This window comes from Lichenostomus cassidix, chromosome 3 (assembly GCF_008360975.1).
Source record: "Lichenostomus cassidix isolate B80296 chromosome 3, HeHo_3.0, whole genome shotgun sequence".
NCBI classification, from domain to species: domain Eukaryota; kingdom Metazoa; phylum Chordata; class Aves; order Passeriformes; family Meliphagidae; genus Lichenostomus; species Lichenostomus cassidix.
Genome location: NC_139483.1, coordinates 86,706,191 through 86,728,832, shown reverse-complemented (window position 1 = coordinate 86,728,832; position 22,642 = coordinate 86,706,191). Strand labels below are relative to the sequence as shown.

General features: G+C 37.2%; 1 protein-coding gene across 1 annotated transcript; it reads right to left on the bottom strand.

Moving 5' to 3' along the window:
* Positions 1-613: 613 nt before the first annotated feature.
* LGSN (lengsin, lens protein with glutamine synthetase domain) lies at positions 614-22,347 on the bottom strand. The gene is made up of 4 exons (XM_085057412.1): positions 22,318-22,347; positions 14,461-15,457; positions 4,002-4,180; positions 614-2,080 (listed from the first exon to the last, which is right to left on the bottom strand). The coding sequence occupies exons 1-4, from the start codon at positions 22,345-22,347 to the stop codon at positions 881-883; spliced, it is 2,406 nt and encodes an 801-aa protein (XP_084913538.1). The 3' UTR covers positions 614-880.
* Positions 22,348-22,642: the final 295 nt, after the last annotated feature.

Here is a 22,642-nt window from a genome sequence, read left to right as displayed (position 1 = left end):
CTTCATGCTTGATAAAATCAAGTTTCCCAATAAAGTACTGTTTAAGGTCTAAATTCTTGGGCTTCTTTGCCCTTTTTTTCCCGCATTTGCCATTCAACTCTGAATTAAGTCATTAACTATCAAAACAGGCATAAAACCAGCTCATTTTTATTGCACAGTGGCCTGACACTGGTGCCTTTCTATGAATTACTCCCTCTTCAAGGCACCATTTGACTTCTTTTAGTATCTTTATTAACTATAAGTCTTGAAAATTTCATTCAGCAGCAGAATTCATGATGTATGGAGTTTTGCATAATCACTCTTGCCTTTTTTATGTCCTTTAAGATACTGATTCCTGGCTCTCAGGTTCTACAGCCTCAGTCCTTTGCCCCTCTCTCTACAATGTTCATTGCTCCAGCTTGTATTTTAAATCAAACTCGGATTCTTCTGGTTTAGCAACCCATCAGGTACTGAATAGGCTGGGATAAATCCTATAACCATACTGAACAAGAAATTTCCTACCTTCCTCCGTTCTAAACCCCACCCCTCATCACTGTCCCCACTACTCCAACTTTTCTGCACATTATACAGTCCTATTACAGTTGTGTAGTTACTCTTCTCCATTTCATCTGCTCTTTTCTTCTTTTCACCAGCAGGTCTGCCCAAAAATAAACCCCACCTGTTTTTTAAAAGCCTGTTAATGTTATTTCATGAATATGTCAGCTTTGCCCTGCCATGAATGTATGCTGACAATAAAGTGTAACCGCCATGTAGTATACAAAGGAGGCGGAAAAAATCCCAAGGCATTAAAAACATTTTTAAATATATAAGTACTAATTTCAAGAATCTCAGCCATTCACTGTATGCATTTACACAGCATCACTACAGAAGAGTGCTCCTCCTAAATAAAATATCCCAGGCATTTATTCCTTTCACTATCCATTTCTTCAGTTTCTAACTCATAATGTTTCATGGCGACAAAGTATCGAATAAAAGTTTCGCCTAATGCTTCCTTAATGCAAGAATCTTTCTCGAGTGCAACCAAAGCATCTTCTAGCTTCAGAGGGACTGATGAATGTTTCAGATCACCTGTCTGATTTTCTTCTTCCAGCATCTCATCATACCTAAGTCCTCTCTTTACTCCATCTAGACCTGCAGCAATAGTAGCAGCAAGGACCAGGTATGGGTTTGCTGCAGCAGAACTTAATTTATTCTCTATGTAAGTGCCTTTTCCACCATGACATTTGACATTAAAGGCACAGCTGTTATCATTATATGCCCATTTTGCATTTACAGTCTCTTTTGTTTCTTTACTGTATTTAGAATAAGGCTTACGGCAACTGGTGGTAGGAGCCATCAAGCAGCTGATAGCTGCCGTGTGTGCCAAGAGACCTGATAACCAATTTTTTCCAAGCTCTGAGAGCTCCTCAACTCCATAGCCAGCAGAAAACAAATTCTTCTGGCCATTCAGATCCCACAGGCTATGTGACAGAGCCCCTGAATTGTAGAATCCTGATTCTGAGAAAAAGCTAGCCACATAGTTATACTTCTTAGCCACCTCTTTAATGCCTGTTCTAAATGTAAAGGCACTTTCAGCAGCATCTAGGCCAAATGCTGGATGAAAAGTGATCTCCATTTGCCCAGGCCCAGTGGAAGAAGAAAAGGTTTCAATGTTGGCACCAGCATAATACATTCCTTCAATGAGCTCCTGAATGAAAGTCTGGTCATGGTTATTTAGTATCGTGGCTGCAGGAAAGGATATTGTCTTTGAATTTACAACCTCTGTAATGCCATAAATACAAAATTCATAAGTGAATGCAGAGTGCAAAGAAAAGCCATTGTCCTGAAGCTGGCTCAGCTGTTTCTTGGCAATGTGCCTTGGGGAGGTCACTAGTGGGTTGCCCAGCACAGTGAAGGAATCACATATCACTCTTGCAGTCTGCTCAGTCCAGGGTAGTATTCGAAACGTTGATAAATCAGGGTTCAGAATTATGTCACAATTAAAATTGGTTGCATTTATGTAATCAAATTCATTGTCTTTAGGATTCAGTGTCAGTTCAAGGTAACTTCTGGGCATGGCAACACCATGAATTGCTTTCTCCTAAACACAGAGCAGAACGATGTATTACCAAATCAGAAAAGAGCTCAGTGGTATTTTTATGTGTATAAAATATGTAAAATTCATATTCTCAGGTAGAACAACAATATTTTCATAAAATAACACTAAAATGCAGTGATGACTAACAGGGAGGGTAAGGGCCAGTTACTGTGCCGTTATAAAGCAGAACAATTTTCTTCAAGATTGGTAGGAAACTATGACATCAATTATTCCAGTGATCATTTTTAAAATTTCCACAAAGAACTGCAAAAATGTTCAACATTTTTCTTGCATGGTGTTTATATAATTATGGGTATCACCAGTTAGGTGTAAACTGTGCAAGTCAAACTTTTGTCTATAGTTAGTCTATTTAGCCTCCATATTCTCTGACCCTTTTGTTTATGTAAACCCAAGTGGCTATACAAGACTCATGTCAATACAAATTCAGGCTGTATCTTCTCTTTAAATGCCATAACGTGCAATTCACTGCTTTTCAGATGCAACGTTTAACAGTAAATCTGGGTTTAAAGTTTGGGGTAAAATGCAGGGAAACACTTCCAAGTGAGAAAAACCTCATAATTTTACTTTGCTGTGGCTAGCACAGACCTTTCCCATGAGAATTATTCCCTCTCTTCTTCCTGCGTTTTATAAACAAAGATAAAGTTTGGATGTTATTAAAAACAGTTTCTCGGGATGTGGACAGTTCAGGCCTGGGCAATCAGGCCTAGGGGGAAGCTTCGAACTGACCAATGTGGGTGACCTTTGAAAAGTCTGTATAAGTTGGAATTAAACAATAAAGCCTTCTTCTTGATGCTACTTTGAACCTGGGTCTTCTTACTCTGCTAGCGGCTCAACAATGACACTTCTCCATTTGAACAGAAAGATCCAGCTTATGCAAATGAAGTGCAGATAGGATCTCAAGGAAGAATCATCTACCTTCAATCAAGAACCTTTAGAACTTACCCTATGACCTAACATTTTTCTGATTAAAACTGCAATCAGGCCAAATTCTACCAAGTGAAATTTAGCTCATGTTTACATCTTACCTCTATTCTTCTAAGGAAAAAGATTGTAATTTACGTCAGCAGAGGAGACATAACAAACATAGAAAGGGGAAAGCTCAGAGCTGAGAAAACCCAATTTTGCCTATCCAGGTAGGAAATCATTGCAAAACTTCCAAATGAATATGGCAGCTTCTCTTAATATAAATGAATGAATAAATAAATTAATGAATGAATGAAGTCTATCTTCTCTTAAGTAGGTGGCAGTCAATGGTATCAATATGTGTGACATCCATAACAAAAACTGCACACTCTAGTGAACTCTGCTCCAAGATGTCTGAGCTGTCCATTTGGCACTGAAAAAGGTGTTGAAGGTGATTACCCTATATTTGTACCTCTCCCTCCTCTAACCCTGCTTCCTAATTTGATTTTTATTTCCTGCATCATTACTATGCCAAATAATGCTATTAGGTCATTGTGCAACTCAGTGATATCTTCCTATGTTAACTATAACTATACAATTTCTCATAACTAAAATTATTTTATTTTCAGTCATTTTCTTTCTTTCTTTTTTTACTCCTTTTTTACTCCTTCATTTTTTGCAATTTAGTCATGTTCAGCAAAACAAAATTTTTGGAATTTATTGAATCTGAAAATATATTTCTGAGGGAAGAGATTATTAGAACTTCAAAGAACTGAAATTACTAGCCTTATCTAATTAGATTACTATTTGTGGGAAAAGAGGAATAAATTATTGCAATTATGAAAGAAGTCTAGATCCTTTGGGAACATGAGCAAGGTGAGGGAACAGATAATTTGTTCTAAGTTGGATTTGCTGCCTCCATGCCTATATGGAAAAAATATAATTTAAGGATGGGGGAATGAAAACACATAAAGGTACAACTAGAAAGCAAAAAACTTACATGGAAAAATCGGGAAGGAACATTCTTCGATCTTGACACACCATGGAGGTCTATTGATTCAAATCTGACAAACTGCACGTTGTCCCTGGCCATCTGCTGCTTAATAAATTCAATATGAGAGAACAGGTGAAGGAGAGCTGAGATTCCAAGGCCATTCACATCAGGGTCTCTGTTGGATGCTAGAAGTGAAGAGGAATGTTCATGTCAACAAAATAATGAATGCTGGAATAACGTTGCTCTCCTAAAAAGTGCAATAGTGGGAAATCGTGGCATGGAGTGTAAAAACAAAAATGAGAAAAAGATATGGATCATGAAAGAGCTTTGTAAACAAACACTTGTAATTCTCCCTGACATCCTGTATGAAATCCCTTATTTTTTTGAATGTTCTGTAATTTAAACTTTTTTTTCAAGTTAAGAGAACATGTGGTAAATCCAGGAATTTATGAGATTTGTTGGATGTTTTTAGGAGCAAAAATAGTAACTGGATACCTATTTCCCACAGAAATCTGACAGAATAGAGGTGCTGTTTCTTCAACAACTTTGTAAAGTGAGTAGGTACAGAAAATGTTATGGAGTTGTCTTCTCATCTGTATTGCAGGAGCTGTAGGACTATATAAACTTCTTGACATGAAGGCAATAATGCCTGAGTACAACTTCTATAATGGAGTGGGGAGATGTGTACAGTAACTTCCTTTCACCAACCTCTCAGTTCTCAGCCTGCTTTTCTTTTGAGTATCTATGCACTGTTGTTATTCAAGTTAAACTACATAAGGCATGAACTTACACTTAGTACAATAAACTAAGCAGACCAAGGGTAAAATTTTATATTAAGATGCAAAAAATCATGAAAAAATTCTTTCCACATTTCTAGGATAAAAATCCCCCATTTTTCCTGATGATGTGATCAGATGAATTCTTGCAGATATTTCAAATCCACAGTGGAAGATCACAAACAGCAGCCCTTCACCACCACCCTTCAAGCAGAAGTTTAAAGCTTCGTGCTGAGGCGCTCTGAAGGTTGGTGGGAGCAATCCTCATTTCTCCAGCAGCAAATTGCCCAGACTAGAGCAGACCTCCTCTAGCAGTCGCCAGCAGGCACAAACACATCTTTCTGATCTCTCCTTTGGGACAAGTAGGACTGCCAGTTGGAAAGCTGTAAGAAGGCTCACTAGCTGGCCCAGCACAAAGATGTCAGATTATTCCCCGAGAAGGCCAAGAATTCATCTGTAGTCATAGACTTCTCAGAGCCTTTGAGCATTACTGGAGCATCCTCCAGATGGCAAGGAGGATACTTTAGGTCAGTTAAGTAAGAAGACGTTAAGTAAAAACAATGCTCCCTGAGGAATGGCAGCTGAAAGCACAGAAGAAAATTTTGAGCAAATAGGAAAAAAGAGTAAAAATTGAATAGATAAAAGCAAGAAAATAATTTTGTCACATCCACTTCTCCTCATGACATCTTTCATACTCTAAGCTGCTTATGGAAATAGCTTTTTTTTCCAATGTCATCTGTAAACACTGGGGCAATATGTCCTTTAAAAAATGAATATTAAATAAGAAAGTCCTGTTTAAGTCCTTGTGTAAGACTCACTCTGTTACAGTTCTTGCCAAAACACAACAGTGAGCAGGAAGGACTGGCGTTGTCTTGCCTGTGCCACCAAGCAAGTTATTTGAGTACCACTTCAGTCATCCTGTAATGTTTCATAACATACACGTTTACTGGCATTTACCAGATTTGACCTCCTTATGAACATAACCATTATTTAGAAGTTTATTAACAAGTCTAAACTGTATCTGTTCAATAGATTAAGAGAACTTTGAAAGATTCTGAAAATCTTCCGAAAGTTTATATCAAGAGAAGCTTTTTTCAACTCCAGGGACAGAAATCTGAGGCTTTTGCCTTTAAAGCAGTGCTCAATGCCTTATTCTACTCATTTTTCATTTCCTCTGCAAGGATGGTAGACATTTCCTGTCAACCACCTGTCACACTAAAATTTTGATATCTTTGTATTATTCAATGTAAAGCTTGGCTGACAACCCTTGACATCAGTCAGCTTTTGATATAAATTTTTCAAGTATTTCTTAAAATGTCTTGAAATGTTTTCTGTTATATTTCCGTCTACTGAACAAACATTTTTCAGGTAAAAAACATATAAATAATGAAAAAACAGCAACTTTAATTCTGATCCAATTAATTCTTTAAAATAGTATTCCTAAGGGATTTAGATTATAGAAATCAGTATCTAAGAAAAACACAAATGTGAAGTGCATTCATGTCAGCGATGCATAAATTAATTTAAAAAATAAAGCTACAAATATACTTAATTTAAACATCTACCAATGGCAGGTAATTTTCCAAATTTTATATATATATGTGTTGTCTTCAAGATAAATGTATTTGAATAAATACATAATTACATTATGTGAACTAACATTAACAGAAAATTCATAAACAGAAAATATTTCTATAGAACATTAAGAAAGCAAAAATTAATAACTGAAGATGCAAGAATTTGTCTTCTATAGTTGGACTTTTTATGATCAAAGATATAAAGATATATATTTTTAAATTATGAAGCTAAACTGTGGGTAATTGTCTCGTATTAGTCAAAAATTAATCTATATACCAGTGTAGACACCCTGCTAGTCAAAACACACTTATTCATTTACAAGGGCATTTTTCAAAAATCTTTTAGAAGCAACAGAAATAGTCATGCAGCTTTCGCATCCTTTTTAGAGTTCAACTTTTAAATCCTTTGCTGATTAGCTTTCTCATTGAAATAATGTTTCTGTAAATTGTAAGATAGATAAAAACGTCACCAGGACTCAATATCTCCAATTGATTTTGGAAATATGAAAGGGCATTTGTTTCTTAAATAATAATTAGTGAGTTATTACTGACTACTCACTTTTCTACAGTACAGGACTCAAAATACATTTTCTTGGTAGCCACTAAATAAATCATTGTCAAACTGCACCATGATGTCAATAATTATTAAAGTTTGGAAAGGTATGGTAGGGAACTGAATACTCTGTCTTTACTCAGTTCACATAGTCATTATCCAGAGCATCAATTACGGTAGGTAAAATAGGTAATACACATGTTTTTGACAGGCCTAGCTGATTTAGAATCACAGTCTAAAAGTTTTACATTCTTCTGAGGGAGGATTCTGTTAATGAGCATAACATTTTCTCTAGGTTTCCGGGCCTCTAGAAATAAGGGCATCTTCCTTTTCATTTCAGAAAATCTCCTTAAAGAAATATGTAAATTCAACAAGATGCTCAGATTTTTGTCCAGATTTTCATTTTTAAAATGAAGTAAAAATCCAGACTGGCCATCTTTCTTTAAGCAGATCATTAATATCTACATCACTTTGGTTTAATGTTTATTTGTCTATGGTTCTATCTGCATTTCCCATTTAAGTTACCACTGAGAAACAGTTTGTAATATTCCTGTTTCTATTGTAATTGGTGTAAAATATCTGCAAACAGAATCTTTCTTCACATACTTAAAACATATTAATAGCAAAAAACTAAAATACTACTAGTAACAATAATAATTACTATTAATATTATACTATTGTTATCATTTATAGCAGAAGAGCAGTGCCATTCTTAGATTATTAACATGGAAATCATCCAGATTGCTGAGAGCAGCTGACATGGGGCTGAGGCAAATAGTTGACATCAGCTTTCCCTTCTCAGAAACAGAAAAGTGCCACAACAGAAGAAAGTGTACATCCCAGATCAATCTCTGGTTTTCTCCTTGTTCAAGGGAACAGTTTCCCACAGTCCCTTATTAAACCACACCACAGCTAAAGGAAACAGTTTCTCAGTTCTAGAAGAGGTGACTATGTCAAACTGATGGAACAAGAAGAATGTGTTTGCTCTTTCCAGGGCACTTGACAGCAACAGGCTCAGGCTGACCTAAGAGATGTAGTGACACTGTAAACTCTTCACTGAGAAACACAACCACCAAAGGAGCATCAGGCAATAACAGCAGATGCCAGCAGGTAGACTGCGGATATAAATCTTGCAGTGGAGAAGGAGACATGTTCCTCAGTTCTCCCCATCTCTTCCTCCCACTGCCTCACCAGCTGTGCCAGATGTTCTTCCTCCTGACACAACCCTGCTGCAGCCACACAGCTGCTTCACAGCCTCATCCTGCCCCATGAGACACATGGGGATGCTAGAATCCCCTGCAGGGTCAGGGTATCCCTACCTGTGCTCCATGGCATGTTGTGGCACCTGTTCCTGCATCAGACCAGCAGGGAAACAAAAACCCTTGCAAGCACAGAAATTATTATGCCACTCAAGGCAAAGTTTTATCACTTTAGAGCTGCTTTTGGCACCAGCTGTTGACAGGAAAGGCTTTTTTTTTTTTTCCCCAAAGTAATCTGTCTAAAAATAATGGCGTTTGCAGTGCCTCACTAAAAAAGGTGATCTTCTGTTTAGGAACAGGAGGGTTAATGCTTAGATTTCTTTTAATTTCTTCCACATCCTTAGAAATTTAACACAGGGTTCTTTGAAGATTTATATTGATCCCTTTATAAAAATGGATACTTTGTGCTGGTGATATTCACTAACAATGAGTCTCACAGGGTAATCACACAACTTCACTTTTCTAAATCCTGTGGAAATTCCTGTCAGAACTAATTTAAATATGTCTGTTCCTCCTTACAGTACTCTGGTTTGTATATTTAAGAACAGCCAGTTTACTTGTTTTGCACAGCATGTTATTTACTGTTCTCACTTTTGTCTTCAAACATTAACTGCCGTTATTTCTCAAACCTCATATGACAGCTTTTCCTACACCAGATATCATTCTTATTGCTACTTTTCTATTCCCATCTGGGTTTTTTGACGTGGTAAGTAGACATGAGTTATATCACTATTGATGTGAATAGTGATCAGAAGCATGCTCAGTTGAAAAACTATGCAATTCCCATTTCTTTCTCACCTAAAAAAAGTTTTGCCAAAACTGTTTACTGCAGCAAAGTACATAAAAAGTTGTTTCCTATCTTGTATTCTTACTTACCAATAAGACTCTTAACAGTGGAATAAATATGTGAGCATACTAGAAACTCCCAAAGCATGGGAGACAGTAAAAATTTTGCCCTGCTCTGTTTGATAGTGAAACTTTCACTGTTTTCCCTTAATTTCTTTGTTTCATGACAGTCTGCTTTCTTTTTTAAACTTAATTGCAAAGCAGACTTTCTAGTGGCAGAACCGTGGAGAAGCTCAGCTTTTTCTTGAATTTTATACCTAATTTAGAGACTGACACACAGCTTCAATCAGCCATGAGTTATTCTTTCCAAATTGTATGACACAGATGACACAAAATCTCAGAGGAGATATATCTTCAAGAGTCAAATGCAAAGGAAATTTTTAATTCTCAATGGATGAAAGGTAAAATAATTAACTGATATTTTTCTACATTCCAGGGTATTTTATAAAAATGGCTCTTCTGTAGAGAGAAAATTATCACAGTTGTATAGAAAAGTTAGAGGTCTTGAAAACACAATGTGCAGGTGTTTGAAAGAAATTTAGGTTGTGTGATACCCAATGGAACTACCTAATTGATAGTGCTAAATAAGATGAATCTACACTGGCCTATCTTCGAAGTCAAAAAGAAAATTTGGATTTATGGAAGGAATCATTGAGCAAAGTTGCATGAACTGAGGTGTAAACTATTGCAAACTAGGAAGTACCTTCTGGTCTAGAAATGTTTGTCCTAATTTTAAAAAATCAAGTGCAAATCATATAATAGTTTGGGTTGAAGAGAACCTTAGAGATCATCTCGTTCCAATGCCCCTGCCATGGACAAGGACAACTTCTACTAGAGCAGGTTGCTCAAATCTCCATCCAGCCTGGCCTTGAACACTTCCAGAATGAGAGAGAGCACTACACTAGATGGGAAGCAAGGTTATTTAGGGAAGAGGTTTTGTTCAGTATTGACGGTAAGGACTAAACCTTTCTTGAATATGTTGTAGAAGGAGGCAGCTAGCAGCCATAACAAGCAGAGAATGCATTTCACTTACATTAGCTCAAATCTAACTGGTTTTGTAGCCTTTAACTACTACTATAAAGAAATAAAGCATCTCCACTGGGTGGGAAGAACTACTGTCTGAATACACTTCTTTCTCACACATAATCATAGGATGACTACCTTACTGCAAATACCAGAGACAGATGAGTTGAATCTCACCTGAAAGAGGACAAAATAGACCATAAAGACTGGATGGAAGCCCTGTTTGAGTACTTTTATATGGATTAAGAGGAAAAATGGAAAGCAATACAGAGTCATAGGGCAGGAAGATTTCAGTTATTCATATGGAAGATAAAGGACTTAAGAGTTTTTGGTTGCTTTGGTTTTTTCTTAGAGTTTGTAAGGTAAAAGAATGGTGAGTTGTATATAGCACAGTTCAGAGAGAAAAGGAATGAAAAAGACAGAAAAGGTGATATTTTTTTCAGCAGAAAATAAGGGCAATCAAGAAGGTTCAGAAAGGAGCTGAGCTTCAGCCCTGCTATGCTCAAACTCAGTTCAAAATATGGAAAAAGAAAAATTTTGTTGAACTACAGATAAGACATGAGGAAAGAACATGAAGGAACAGTATGGTTTTTCACTTTAAGAGAGCTGCAGGAACAGCACAGATTATGTAAAATACAAAGTGGAAAAGGGTAGCAAGTGAAAAAAACAGTCCTAAGTCCCAAAGAAAGACATGGTTATGGCTGCAGGAATTACAGCAGAGGCAGTGATTATGAAGTGACCACTTATATCTCCCAAGTGTCCACTTACAGCTCCGAAAGAGACTCCATTTCCTTGTGACTGACTAGATATACTGAGCAGATTCAGTGGGGGCAGACATGCCTCCTCCAGGTGAGCACAGAGGACAGTGAAACCACATGGGGAGCTCAAATTTGGATCAGAGTGTGTGACCAAATATTTGAATGCAAATGGACAAAAAAGCCTAGGTTATTTCTTTGTTGAAGTATTCATAACAATCAGCTGAAGTATCCATAATTCTGTCCCTAAATACTAGTTGCGCTTGTTAGTGTCTCATTATTAAAAATAAGAGCTTTGAACAAGTCAAGAATGAGAATATGACGTTGAAATTGTGTAGAAAACAAGATTGCTTGTAGGACTGATGAAATCCACTCTTAAGTATGAAATACAGCCTGTTAGTGTGTTCTTGGTATGTGTTTCTTTAAAAAGCCAAATTAACAAAGGAACTTAGTGTTTGGGGTCAGCATGTGATTCTTGAAGCATTCAGACTTTCCTTAACTGCGTTTGAAATTTCAACAGTCACTAAGTAGCCACTGGTGCCTGCAGCCATAGCTGAGACATATTTTCTTCCTTCAGAAATTTCCTTCTCTCTTTCAAACACTTCCTGGTCTCATGTTGGTCATATACCTGATAAATACTCAAAAATACGCATCCTGTTGAGAGGATTTGCTTCTTAAGCTGTTCTGGACACCCAGCTCTGCAGTCTTATGTGCTATGTACACCATACATATAGCACATGCATGAATCCATCCTGTGGGAATGTAGATACTATGAATAGCTTAATAATATATACATGAAATTTTACCTTATTTTTGCTGTTTGGAATCATGCCCCTTTGTCTCCCAAGAATACAAGCACTGAACAGCTTAAGAAGTACCTGGTAGTTAATGGCTACATACCAATTTGCATAAATGCACTTCATTAGCAGACATAGATACTTAGGCAAATAAAATTCCTAAATTCATGTCAGTGCAGTCAGTATATTCACCTAATTAACTGCATGTGTTGGTTTCTATCTTTCCAAAGAAATGAGCTTTAGATTAAGCTTCAGCTACAGTTTCTCTGACGGTTTCTCTCTTCAAGTAACATTTTTCTTACTAACCCAAATATCTGACACATCTGCTTCTTTTCTATTATTTTTTTCCTGTGCCCAAGCACTTTTTTTTACAAAAGAGCTGACAAGAAATGGACAAAATGCACATGCAGTAATATTTCAACATTGTCTAATCAGAATTTTAGAAAAAATATATGGATTTATCATTTTAGAGAGATGCTAGCCATGTAACTAGCCTGACTGTATACAAACCCTCTGATGTACTCTGAATCACTGACACTCAGCTACCTGTTTTAACCTTTCTACTGCTGATCTCTAGAGATTGTCACTTAACTGTGTACTTTAACAATAAAGATATATTCTTTGTTTTGGCCATATCTCAACACTAAGTGGATCTGAAATACAATCTCTTGTAATTTTTTCAAACATTTTGGATGAAGTCTTCTGATATGAGCAAATTCAAATATTTAAAAACTTAGAAATTATAAGAGATTGTGTTTCAGACCTACTCAATGTCAAGATATCTTTAGAGCCAAGACTTCAGACACTTTGGGAACTGAAATATTTAACATAATGTTTTAGTAAAAAAAAATTAAATATATAGGACTTGATATTGTCAATCAATAAATTGCCATGGGCAGCAAGAAAATATTGTTTATGCAAAGACTCATTAAGGAGTGCAGAGTTTTACCTAAAACTTTATTTTCTTCATTTAAGTTACTGAATGTATTCAATAAAAATTAAATTTTGAACACATACAGTTCCGATTAAGCAGAAACTATTTCTATGTATTCCATTTACTAGTAGAAATGGACAGTGAAGCCTACAACTTGTTTGGTCAAAGCTAAATGGAATTCAAACCTCATGAGATTCCAAAAAATTTTATTTTGAATACATTTCTGATGAGACAAAACAGTTTTCTCCCATCCCCCCTCATAGCTAGTTCTCCTCTGTAGGTCTCTTACAGTCATCACTACCACCAGTGACACAGAGCAGGATTAATCCCAGGTAGCTGTACCCATCTCAGAGTTAGACAAATGATCTAAACTAATCATTATGGGACTTCTTCCCCATTGAGTGGAAATGTACACCCACCTTCAGAGGTCAATTTTTCATCAACCCCTAATACCTCTTTGAAGACAAAATGCCTGTCTTTCCTGACTAGGTAGGAAGCTTGGATTAGTTACTTCATGTTGAGTGGCTACAGCTGGTTTGAAATCTCCCTGTGGAATCTACAATAAATCTCATCTGTTCCCTGTACCTTGTAAATGATGCTATGAATAACGAATAATTACTCCTATGTTTTAAAATATATTTGCTGCATTTGCAGACAATGAGAAACAGTACTGTTATAAACTTGATAATGCATTTTGCTAATCTTTAGCAATGTGAAAAACAATGTAGTCTGGAAAGGGAACAACATCAAGTGTAGGCTAAGAAATAATCCTCTAACTTCTTTATTCTAATAGACATGAATGGAGAGTGGTTTGCATGTGAAATATCTTTTCAAAGCTTTCTATTTCTCCTACAGTGCCCTGAGTAAGCACTGATAATGTTCATGGATATCTTATTCAGACTTGTTCAAACTGGATACCACAAAATATCTACCAAGAAATCCTGCAGTAGCAAACAACAGTTGACATGTTCAGATTGTCTGTTTTCAGAGTATGTATAGCAGGGTTTCTATCTGTCAGGAGACTTGAAGAAAGCAGGATAAATTAATATTTTTTTAAATATTTAATTGTTATTATTATATTTTATTACATAGTTAATGAAAGATAAAGTATTTTGTTGATGAAGAGGATCGTATTTTTGGTCTGGTAAGATAAGTCAAAAGGAGAGACACCTATCCTGGAAAGCTGATAATATGATCTCAGACTGATGCTCATGGAAATGTATTAACCTCATATTACAGACAAACTGGTGTTTTTATGCTTCCTGGAAACAGAACAACAAACTGTTCAAGCTCATTACATTATCAGAGCTAATAATAGTTTTCAGTTTGTTAATCTAGCTAGCCCAGAAGCTTTTACAGAGAAATCACAGCCTATTAGTAGCAATTAATTGTCTCTATAAACACTTCCAAAATGGACTTATTGAACAGTGTGAAAATAAGTGGAAGTTCTCTCTGCCTCATTTGGTTTTCTTCCCCCATAATTTATAAGTGATGTTTTTGCATTCCAGTCCTCTCACAGGACACATAATTGAAAACATTATCCCTACATGGGAGCAATTTCTACTGCTGGAAATGTTAAAAAAAAGGAAACTTTAAGAAGTGCAGATGCCATCAGAGCTTTGCGGTATCTAGCAGACTTTTGGGAAATGCTGCCTGCACTCAGTTTAAATGAGGAAATATTTCAGTTTTAGTGAAAAAGACATGACCGCTTATGCGTGGCAGTTTTGGCAGGCAGCTGGGCTTTATAAATGAGTTGCTTTAAAAAAAAAAGAAAGGAGCATAGATGTAGAGCACAATTTCCTACTCATCGTGATCACACAGGAACCACAGGTGTCAGTTCTCTCATGCACTAGCTCTGACTTAAGTTTGCAGCTTATCAAACCACCACAAAACAACCGCAGCATTTTCTTTATGAGGAGAGCAGGTGATGTTTAAGTATCCTTACCGGCGTGGCCTGTGGAGGAGTCAAACTGAACCTCAGGAGCTGTGCTTTCTGCAGGTGCAGGAGTTGCTGGCAGTCCCAGAATAAGATGATCCACATCGCTTCCCACGGGCTGCTGCTGATCAGAGCCAGCAGAGCTGAGGACCAGGATGGTTTTGCTCTGCTGCCCCACTCCCTCCTTGTGGAAGCTGAGATACTTTTGCTTCTCTTCTCCAAAATGGGGACTCAAAGTCTCAAAGGGCCGGCTCTGCTTGTCAGCTGCTTTCTCCCAGGGTTTCAAATTTTTCTGAGCAAAAGTGCCACCTGCCTTGCCACAGAAATTGGGCACATGAGAAGGCAGGTGACCTTCACTCAGCAGGTTTTTCAACTCTTGTAGACTTCTTTTAGAAATGCCAGGTGCCCCTGGGAAGGACTCAGCAGTACGGCTCACTGGTGTGGATGCAGCACTGCCCAGGGAGCCCATCTTTGTCACATGAAACTTGACAACTTTTTCTTCCATCCCACACCGTCCTTCTGGCTTACTGCCTGTCTGCTCACTGACCTTCTCCCTCTGCACTGCCTCCATGCAGCCACCTTTCTCTGCACCCCTCGCAGGCTGCACACCTGTGGGCAGCTTCATCTGAGCTGCTATATCTATTTCCTCATTCATTTTTCTCTCTATTCTTTTCCCAATGTCAACATTTTCCTGAGTTTCTGGTGTTTCTCCAAATATGTCTTCTTTACCAACGTTGCCAGAATTGGAATTGTCATGACCTCCTGTGTCCTTTTGCACTGGAGGAAAGGCAGTGGGGTTTTGGAGAGGCTGGTCTGATGATGGTTCTGGGCAACCAGTGGTTCCTTTAAGGGGACAAGGATCTGGGATTTTTGAGGTGCGGGACAGTTCCATCTTCTCATTTTCTAAAGGAGGAACATACTTTGTAGGAACTTTGATTCCCTTTTTCTTTCTGAAACCACATATATTGTTGCCATCAACTTCATCATTGTCACTTTCAGATGTGTTCTGTAACCAGCAATAAAATATACAACCAAACAACATGCATGAATGACAGAACATGGCACTGGACTACTATCACCAGCTGCATTTACCTCGTACTTCTTGCTGATGGAAGTCTCTGTGAACACTTATTTTGATCTTTAAAAATTCCCACAGAATCCTTTTTCTTATGTTTTAGAACAAAATTGTTGAAAATACCTTCATAATACCTGCCTGGTTTTAGGCAGATTTAGTAGATCATACTATAAGACATAGTACATTGTGTGACATTATTTGCCAAACATATGCCCTTTAAACGTGAAAAAAAAGTATTTTAGTACCTACAGTTACGTATATTCCTGTTCATATTAAAAGTATTTGTATTTGTAAAGGAAATTTATTGCCCTGAAACACAGAACACTGTCAATTCTTATAAGCATGAGGATTAAAACCTGAAAATAAGCAGCTTTTAAATTAATTTCAGGACCTAGTTTGGACAAATAACTGAACTTTCAGAGCAGTGCTCAAAAGGATGTTTAAACAGGAACGAACCTAATGTTTACATTAATATATTTTAAAATGTGGTGGTGGAAGCAGATTTTAAAATGGATGCAAAGGTGTAAAATGTGCAAAAAGAAGCTACAACAATTCATGTGCTTGCATTATCTCCAAAAATATCAAGTAGTGTCTGGATCACCATCACTCCTAGGCATCCTGATCCTATCTCAAGTGTGATTAATTTGATGGTGACAGGGAAAGGGACAGGAAATCAAAACCAGACACTTTCAAATTAAAAGATCACACAGATTTTAACATTGTGAGTGATTAATTGTCAAGGTAACGACTGAATTCTCCATCTCACAATGTCTTAAAAAAAGACTGCTTAACACAGTTTAACCAAAATCACTGCACAGCCAATCACAAACTGTTACATTAGTTATGAATACCTACTCAAGTATGCACTTAGGAGATATTAATCGTCCATGGTTTGCTTGGATTGGGCTGGAATTAGCACCTCTAAAAACACAGGGAAATCAAGGGATAGTCTCTGAATGAGACCATTGTTTACCTTTTCCACAAAGGAATAATCTGCACTCTCTCCAATTTCTGAATTTCCAGAAGAAGGGATCTGCACAAAAGCAAAGTCAATGCCAGTCTGTGTAAAGCAAAAGTGATTTCTGTTGGCAGACAAAAGCACGTAGAAGGAAAGGCAGCAGCATCCAATGTTCATATGGAAGGATGCAGCTACAGGGCCTACGCTAAGTTCATTAACAACTCCCTTTTTTTACATTGTTACTCCCTTTTCCCACTATTTCTCACTATGCTATTTTCCATCATTATGTAGTCAAAAGAGGTTTATGGTTTGTCTCCCAGTTAAGAGCTCACAGAAGTATTTTCTCCCTCTGTCCCCCCTCCTTCCAATTTCCCTTTGGCTGTGTGTGCAGCTGCTTTGGGAGCTCACTGGGACACTGCTGCTGGTGTGGCAGGCAGCTGGGCAGCAGCTCTGTGGGGAGGACAAACCTGGAACTGCCATGCACACGTCCTGACAGGGACATGCCCGTGATCCCCACCTGCAGTCACAGTTACTGCAGCCTTCACAAGAGCAGTCCTTGCCTACCCCAGTTTTGGCACTCAGTGTTTAATGAACCAATTTCTTCATCCAAGGCTTTGGTTTATTCCCATAACATACCCTATAATACCCCATAAAATAATTCTGGGTGTTTGCTGATACCCCCAAACATCCACCCATGTAGAATAGACCTAATTCCTACAGCTCTGGATAGATATGAAATAAAAATGTAATAAAGTAACTATTTTGAAAGGCAAAGCAGACAAAAATTGATTGTAATTCAGAATTATAATTTTAATACTTTCCTAAGTAATACAAAAAGGGAATGAAGCTGGGGGAGAAACAGAAGGAATGTGAAGGAACCAGTATCTGCCAAATGGAAAAACACAAATCTTAAAATAAAAGATTCATCACATTAAGTTTATAAACATATAACATTATTTTTTGAGAAAACATAAAGAAGAATTCCAGCCATGAAGGCTATATCCATTAAAGGAAGTGTTTTGCAATTAATTTATCATTATTAAATATAATTATTAATTATAATTATTCTTTATTATTAATTAATTATTATGACAAATGTTTGCTTAAATTTCTTTTGTGGCAGAGGCTGCCATCATAAAAATATCTTGATTTATGGTTTATGAAGTTTTCAGAATTCTTTTGTTTCCTTTGAATAACTTGAAAACAGTAACATAGTCATAACACCATATCAATTTTCCCTTTATAATGTTTGCTGATAACCACTGAAAATTTTAAAGTTAGACTAAGTTTTTGCCTGTTATCCACATTGTAGATCTCTGAAAAATGTTCAGCAACACAACTGAAGGAAAGTTATGCATGTCCTTTTTTATAACATCTGTACTGAAGTCAGACAAAGGTTTGTTCATGTATCAAAAGCAAAATGTCAGAAAACTGATTATTCACATAACAAGCCATTCTAAAGGATTTCATGAACACAAGGTACCACCCCCACATTATAATCCTTACAAAAACATGTTCCTTCTAAATAGAGAGGAACAGGATAAGGACTGATGACTGGTAATGGAAATGTTCTTTTGCAATAGATTTCTATTGACTGATGTAGTAGTTTGCAAAGGGTTTATGTTCCATGAAGAACTAGGCTAAGGTACTGCAGTTTGATTATAGACACAAAAGAAATACTGCACCCATTACTCTTAAAAAGAACAAACTAGTGATCATTTTTACTTTCAAATAAACAAAATTCTTGCAATTATACAGAGACAAACCCATGCATTACTTTAGGTCCTCAGCAAAAGGCACATTGTGATTTTGTGCAGGAAAAGGACTTCATTTCTAAATAAACTTGGAAATTATGGACTTTCATTTAGAAATCATTCACAATATTTTCTGCAGTGAAATAAGCATCTCTGTATTTGTTGCAAGGTACAAATACAGCGTCTCTTCATATTAAAGATGGTCATATGCATGAGCTAAAACACAGACTTGGATTTACTTGTCTAATAGTTTACATGGTGTCCACGATCAGAAAAGGCTTAGTACCTGGCAACAGAGGGGAGAGCACCAACGAACAGAATTTATGAATTATCTGTTTAGCTTTTTATTTCTTGAAAGATTTTTTTTCTACAGAAGACAGGGATGGTTAAGTGAAATAGCCCCTTGAAAGAGATAAAGTGCAAGTGAGCTGGCTACAAATCATTACTTAATTTCATTGAAGCATGTGTCCTGCTGTGCTAAAAGGAAAGCAAAACAGACATGGCATTAATACTGCAAAAATTCTGAATTAATTTCCTTCCTGACTGTTCCTACATTTTTGTTGCTCTGCAGCAACAGTTCCAAGAAATACTCAGGCTGCTTTAAATTTCTTTTACCCAAGATTTGTTTCAGCATCAATTAATTTTTGTTTGCTGATTTTTAAATATTTACTTGCACCTTGAGTCGGAGGTCTTGGTGGTTTTGAAATTTGCTTCTCTGTCTTAGCAAGTGAACGCTTGGGCAGCGATTAAAATATTCCTGTCAGAACTAGGTCCAAAATATAAACAGTGCAGGCCACATTATGCAACAAATTTGAGATTTAGGCTTTTCTTTCTAAAGTTTTATCTGATGCTATTTGTCACTGATATTTATTGGTGCTTCCCCAAGTTCTGAATTCTGTTAGGACTACTTGTCCCAGTGCTGCAGCTTGTTCTGACACATCAATCCTCTCTGCACTGGAGTTTGCACCTGGTGAGGCTTCAGGCAGAGGTGGACCAGTGCAAGTCCTACAGGAGGCAGGGAGAGTAGGGCTGGATCACACTTCATTTCCCTTTATAGATAATCTTAACTCATACAAATAACAGCTTTACTCATCTGCACTCTGTACCTGCTGCGTCACTCTGAGTAAACAAGAGTCTGGATGTCTCTGGCTATCAACAGAGAAGGGCTAAACTTAAGCATTACAGCACCATGTTAAGGCACCATGCAGGTAGGAAGAGGAAAGAACAGGTGACAATAGCAGCAGGAAAATATTTCAGCAATGTGCAGATGAAATTGCTTGCTCTACTTAACCAAATTAAGTGCCACTTCTGGCCTGTGATCAGGATTCTGCATCTGAGAGACATTTTATAACTTGTGGTAACACAGAAAACATAAATCTAAAGCAATTTTTCTTCATCAGTTTGTGTTCATTTTTAGGCTTTGTACAACTCTGAAGTGGAGCATTAACTATATCATGAATTACAGCACTGCCAAAAGGCAGTTCATCTGTAAACCTGCCAAGCTGAGAGCATTGGAAACATAAAGTGTTGCTTTTGGGAGGAATAACAAATGCTGAGGTTTGTGGTGTGTGAAACACAGGTGAAAATCCAGGGCAATTCTTGAACTTTCGCCTTAAAATGATTTTATAGGTGAATGAAAATATATATGTAGTGTTCTATGTGTCAAATTCAGATGCTGGGCATGAGACCTTCTATTTTTCTCCTACCTTTTTTTGTGTCATGACTTCAGGCAAGACTGCAAACACTATTGTGGTCCATAAACCTCTCTCAAAAACATATTGACAAAAAGAGACACAGAAATGAGAAAAAGAAACTCAAAGTAAAGTATTTGAAAGGGGGAAGAAAAAGAGAAAGGGAGTTAGTCTGAAAGGTTCTCTGAGTAACTGTAGATGAATAGCTGCAGAAGGATTTATATCAAAGGAAAAGGTGAAAAGGCAAGGTGCAAGTCTGGCAGGAGCTTTAGTATATAAAATCAACAAAATAACTCAATGTTCCTGCTACTGGCTACGCAAAAAAGTGATGCAAGCATTCAACAAAATAACTAGGGGCTCAGTCACATTCTCATTTTTTGTTTCATATTGTTAACTGATTGTTAAAAGGTCAAATTGTGATGATCTTTCTCGGTTGGTGCTATCAATTTTTCAAGAATGAAAGACTATTTGTACAATGAACATCAAAATGTCAAAATCTGGTAAACCTAAGAAGTAGAAAAACATGGGAACTAAAACAAATTCAAAAATATATGAGGTTTGGTTGGCTGAATTTTTTTTTATGAAAATTTTATTGTTTCACTTAGGTTGGATAGGGGGTTTTTTGTATCATAAAAAAAACTTTTGAAAAACTGAAATTAAATGTTTTCAGTCTAAGAAAATGTTAAAATACCATTCATGTAATGACACGTGACATTATTCACATTGTTTGAACTTTTTTTCAGTTCAAATACAAAAGTCAGTTTTTCAGTGTTTTCAAATGCTGTTAAACTCTAAATGCTGAGGAATTTTTTCTGCCCCAATCTGGTTGTTACCAAGTTACCTTTTACAGTTCCTCCAGGTTGATATATCAAGTTTATTTAATCTTTTTGTGTAGTAATGAATTTCAAATACTTGAAGCCAAGTCAGCAGGAGGTGCTGCTTAAGATCTCACAAAACAGCACCCATAAAGCAAGCAGTACTGTGTCCAAGTGTTTTCCCTGCCCCTTTCCCCGGCAGGCAGAAAGCATTGCCCTGCTGCTTCCCCAGCAACCAGGCAGCAAAGGAGCAGAAGATGCAGGAACAAATTATTTACTGCTGGGAATTAATGCAGCTTCACTGGAATCACTGGAGCTACAAGGATTTGAACCCGGAGAGAATCTGGCCATGGAGTTGCACCAAGGACAACAAAGATATTTCCAGGGAGTATCTCCAGGCACAGAGAGGGGTTTTGGCTCTTGGGCGCAGTGCTAAAACAAGGCATGTGGCGATAAACCGACAATGGTGCTTTGTAAGTGAGAAACATGAGGATCACATACTTTGTCAAGGTATTGTTGTGACTAATTTCTCCCTCAGTGACCTTGTTTGATAAAGTGGCTCCTTGAGAGTGATTTACTGCTGCAGAAATCTTGTCATGAAGGACGTGAAAGTGGCATAAATATTAGGTAAATCTCATTATTTTGCAGCTGGAAAGCTGCAAAGCACAAACTTTTTTTGAAGCACAAACTTGCCATAGGTCAAGGGAGATGTGTGGCAATGTGAGGAGCAGTAGAAAAGTCTCCTTCCTGCTTTGAAACTTTTAAATATACTCAAGATTATTAGCATCCTCTGTGTGAAAACAAATGGAGTGAGGTTAGCCCACAATATTGTGCTACTTATTTTCACATCTGACATCTGCCTTTGTCAGTTACACCCATTCAAAGCCTTCATACTAACATACACAATTACCAGATGAGCTTCTCAAGGTCACTGATTATGTTGCTGCTTCAAAGCAGCAGAGCTGTCCTTGTGACAAGATTATTTGCAATTACTTTCCCTTGAATATGCCACCTGCACTGTGTAAAAAAAGAATCCCTAAATAAGGCAGTCCCAAAATGAATAAGCTGTTCCTTCCTTCTCAGTAGTTTGGGAGCACAGAACTACAAATTCAGGATCAGAATCTGTTTTAAAATGCACTCATATAGAAACTCAGCAGCTCCACTTAGGTTGATTGCCTGTCTCAAGAGTGTCACTTTTTAATCCAGGTCAGATCCTGGTCCACAGATAGTAGTGCTTTCATTTACATTTATGAAGTCAAAGCCAATCTGTTTCCCCAATAATATGAATAGGATTATATTTAAGGCATCTATTTCTATTACTTTTGATAAAGTTATAAATTAAATCAATAGGAAGTCAAAATCCTAAAACAAATGGGGTTTTTTCAGCTTAAACAAGAAGCCTTTCTTTGACCTCCATTTCCTTCAGAATTACACCATATTCAACACACATGCATGAAAAGCCTTGCACATAATTCACAATGAGCTACACCCTCACATGAAACCTTGAGGTAGCTGCAAGAAGTGGTTTATATCAGTATATCTACTCTGAAATAATTCGTTATCAGCCTCTTACCTGCTGAGTAAGATCTTCCTTTTTATTCATGTCCACTTCATTCTAGTTCAGGTCACCATTAGAAATGGCCTAGTAAAAATCTAGTAGAAAGATATCCCATATTTATAGGCACAGATACAAAGAAGGCTAGTTCACACAGAATTGCTGTAAAGTTCTTTTCCCAGAAGGCCACACAGATGATGAACCATGAAGAGCAAGCCAACGAGTCATGCCCAAGAGCACTGCTTTCTGGAACAGCGCTGAAGTGGTAAACTGACAAACACACATTATTAGCTGCCTGCCTGGAAACAAAGACAACTGAGCATAAAACTGGTTTGCTCAACTT

Excerpts from the sequence above, each read along its gene's own strand:
- LGSN (XM_085057412.1), bottom strand. The coding sequence starts at position 22,347 with ATGAATAAAAAGGAAGATCTTACTCAGCAG. Across the intron at positions 15,458-22,317 it reads AGGAAGATCTTACTCAGCAG|AACACATCTGAAAGTGACAA; the intron begins GTAAGAGGCTGA and ends TGCTGGTTACAG. Across the intron at positions 4,181-14,460 it reads CTCCTCCACAGGCCACGCCG|CATCCAACAGAGACCCTGAT; the intron begins GTAAGGATACTT and ends CTTCACTTCTAG.